Here is a 2,141-nt window from a genome sequence, read left to right as displayed (position 1 = left end):
CCAGGCAGTGGGTTTGGTTTGGGCTTTGCTTCTGTGAAGGTAGGAGCTCTGGTAGCATAGTGCCTAAGGCACTTGACTGCTAACCAGAAGGCTGGCAGTTCAAACCCACCATCCGCTCCTTGGAAGGAAGGTTGGGCAATCTACTTCTGTACAGATACCGCCTCAGAAACCCAAGGAGGGGTCGCTGTGAGTTGGAAACAACTCCACGGGCAGTGAGTTGTTCTTATTTTTGTTGTTGTTGTTGTTTGTTTTTGCTGGTTTGGGTGCTGCAGGGGTGGAGTTCTTTGGAGTGATGTCCCACAGTGCACTCCTCGTCTTCCTAGGAGTGCTGGTGGTGCAGTGATGAAGCACTCAGCTGCCAACTGCAAGGTTAGCTGTTTGAACCCAGGGCTGTGCACACCACTTAGCAGTTCCAAAGGAGAAAGATTTGATGCTCTCCTGCTGTGCAAAGGCTCACCAAACCACACCCACTGCCTGGAGTCCATTCTGACCCACAGCGCCCCTAGAGGACAGAGTGGAACTGCCCACAGGGTCTCCAAGGCTGTCAGTCTTCACAGAAGCAAAGCCCAAACCACACCCACTGCCCTGGAGTCCATTCTGACCCACAGCGCCCCTAGAGGACAGAGTGGAACTGCCCACAGGGTCTCCAAGGCTGTCAGTCTTCACAGAAGCCACCGCCTCATGTTTCTCCAGAGGAGCTGCTGGTGGGTTCAAACCACTGACCTTTTGGTTACCAGCCGAATGCCTTAACCACTGCGTCAAGCTTATACAAGCTTTATACAAGCTCCTTGTATGAAAATTACAGTCTTGGAAACCATATGGGGGTCTCTACTCTGTACATGGGATCCTTGTTGTTGTTATTTGCCGTCGAGTCGGCCCGACCATAGCGACCCCTCCTTGGGTCTTGGAAGCGGTATCACTACAGAAATAGATTGCCCAAACTTCCTTCCGAGAAGTTGCTGGTGGGTTTTAACCGCCAGCCTTCTGGTTAGCAGTCAAGTGCCTTAGGAGTTAGAATTGACTCTCTGGCACACACATTTTCTCAGGGCCTCATCCTGCAGGACAGGGGCCCTTCTTAGCCCAGGAAGCTTTGCTTGACTCCCTGTCTCCCGTGGGTTGGGCGTCTCTCCTGGACTCCTCCAAGCACCTCCCCTCACGGCACATGCGCGTGGTTGGGGTTCTCCGTCTGTGTCCTTTGACCTTGCCAGCTGCACTGAGTCCCTGCAGGGCAGGGTTGGGGTGGTGCCAGGGAGGTTGTTGGTTGGTCTCTGGGTTCCCTGCATGCAGCCAGGGCCCAGCACACAAAGGGCTTCAAAAGCCGGAAGTTGGTCCGGGACAGAGCAGGGAGGTGGGGAGGGCAGTGAGTGGGGACTCGGGGCTGGGGCTGCCGAGGGGCCCGGTCCTCACGGCCGCCCCCTGCCCGCAGGCCTCTCCTTGGTCGTGGGCCTGGTCCTCTACATCTCCAGCATCAACGACGAGGTCATGAACAGACCCAGCAGCTCCGAGCAGTATTTCCACTATCGCTACGGGTGGTCCTTTGCCTTCGCAGCCTCCTCCTTCCTCCTCAAAGAGGTGATGTCCGGGGCCCAGACGCCAGGGTCCAGTCGGGAGGGTCTCAGGGGCAGGACTCCTGGGTCCGGGGGAGGAGGGTTGGGGTCAGGACTCCTGGGTCCGGGGGAGGACGGAGCTGGGGGGTCAGGACTCCTGGGTCCGGGGGAGGACGGAGCTGGGGGATCACGACTCCTGGTCCGAGGAGGAGGACTGGGGGCCGGGACCCTGGGTCTGGGGTCTCCTGGCGGAGAAGCGGCCTCCAGGACTGCCCCTGCTCGCACAGGGCGCCGGCGTGATGTCCGTGTACCTGTTCACCAAGCGCTACGCGGAGGAGGAGATGTACCGCCCGCACCCCGCCTTCTACCGCCCGCGCCTCAGCGACTGCTCCGACTACTCGGGCCAGTTCCTGCAGCCCGAGGCCTGGCGCCGCGGCCGCAGCCCCTCCGACATCTCCAGCGACGTGTCCATCCAGATGACACAGAACTACCCTCCCGCCATCAAGTACCCCGACCACCTGCACATCTCCACCTCGCCCTGCTGAGGCCCCGCCCCCGGAGCGCCCCGCGCCCGCCGCCCGGGCTCCCCTCCGC

At 60.1% G+C, this 2,141-nt stretch overlaps 1 protein-coding gene across 1 annotated transcript in view; it reads left to right on the top strand.

Annotated features, from left to right (window-relative positions):
- Positions 1-2,092, top strand: part of CACNG7 (calcium voltage-gated channel auxiliary subunit gamma 7) — a 29,128-nt gene extending 27,036 nt beyond the window's left edge. Inside the window, exons 4-5 of the mRNA XM_007956935.2 lie at positions 1,427-1,572; positions 1,835-2,092. Of these exons, the coding sequence (XP_007955126.1) occupies positions 1,427-1,572; positions 1,835-2,092 (404 nt within the window). The remainder of the gene's footprint in view (positions 1-1,426; positions 1,573-1,834) is intronic.
- Positions 2,093-2,141: the final 49 nt, after the last annotated feature.

The sequence above is a fragment of the Orycteropus afer genome, unplaced genomic scaffold (assembly GCF_000298275.1).
Source record: "Orycteropus afer afer isolate SDZICR_OR568_19922 unplaced genomic scaffold, OryAfe1.0 scaffold00689, whole genome shotgun sequence".
Lineage (NCBI taxonomy): Eukaryota > Metazoa > Chordata > Mammalia > Tubulidentata > Orycteropodidae > Orycteropus > Orycteropus afer.
The sequence above is the reverse complement of the archived record's forward strand: the minus strand, read 5'-3'. Positions and strand labels throughout refer to the sequence as shown.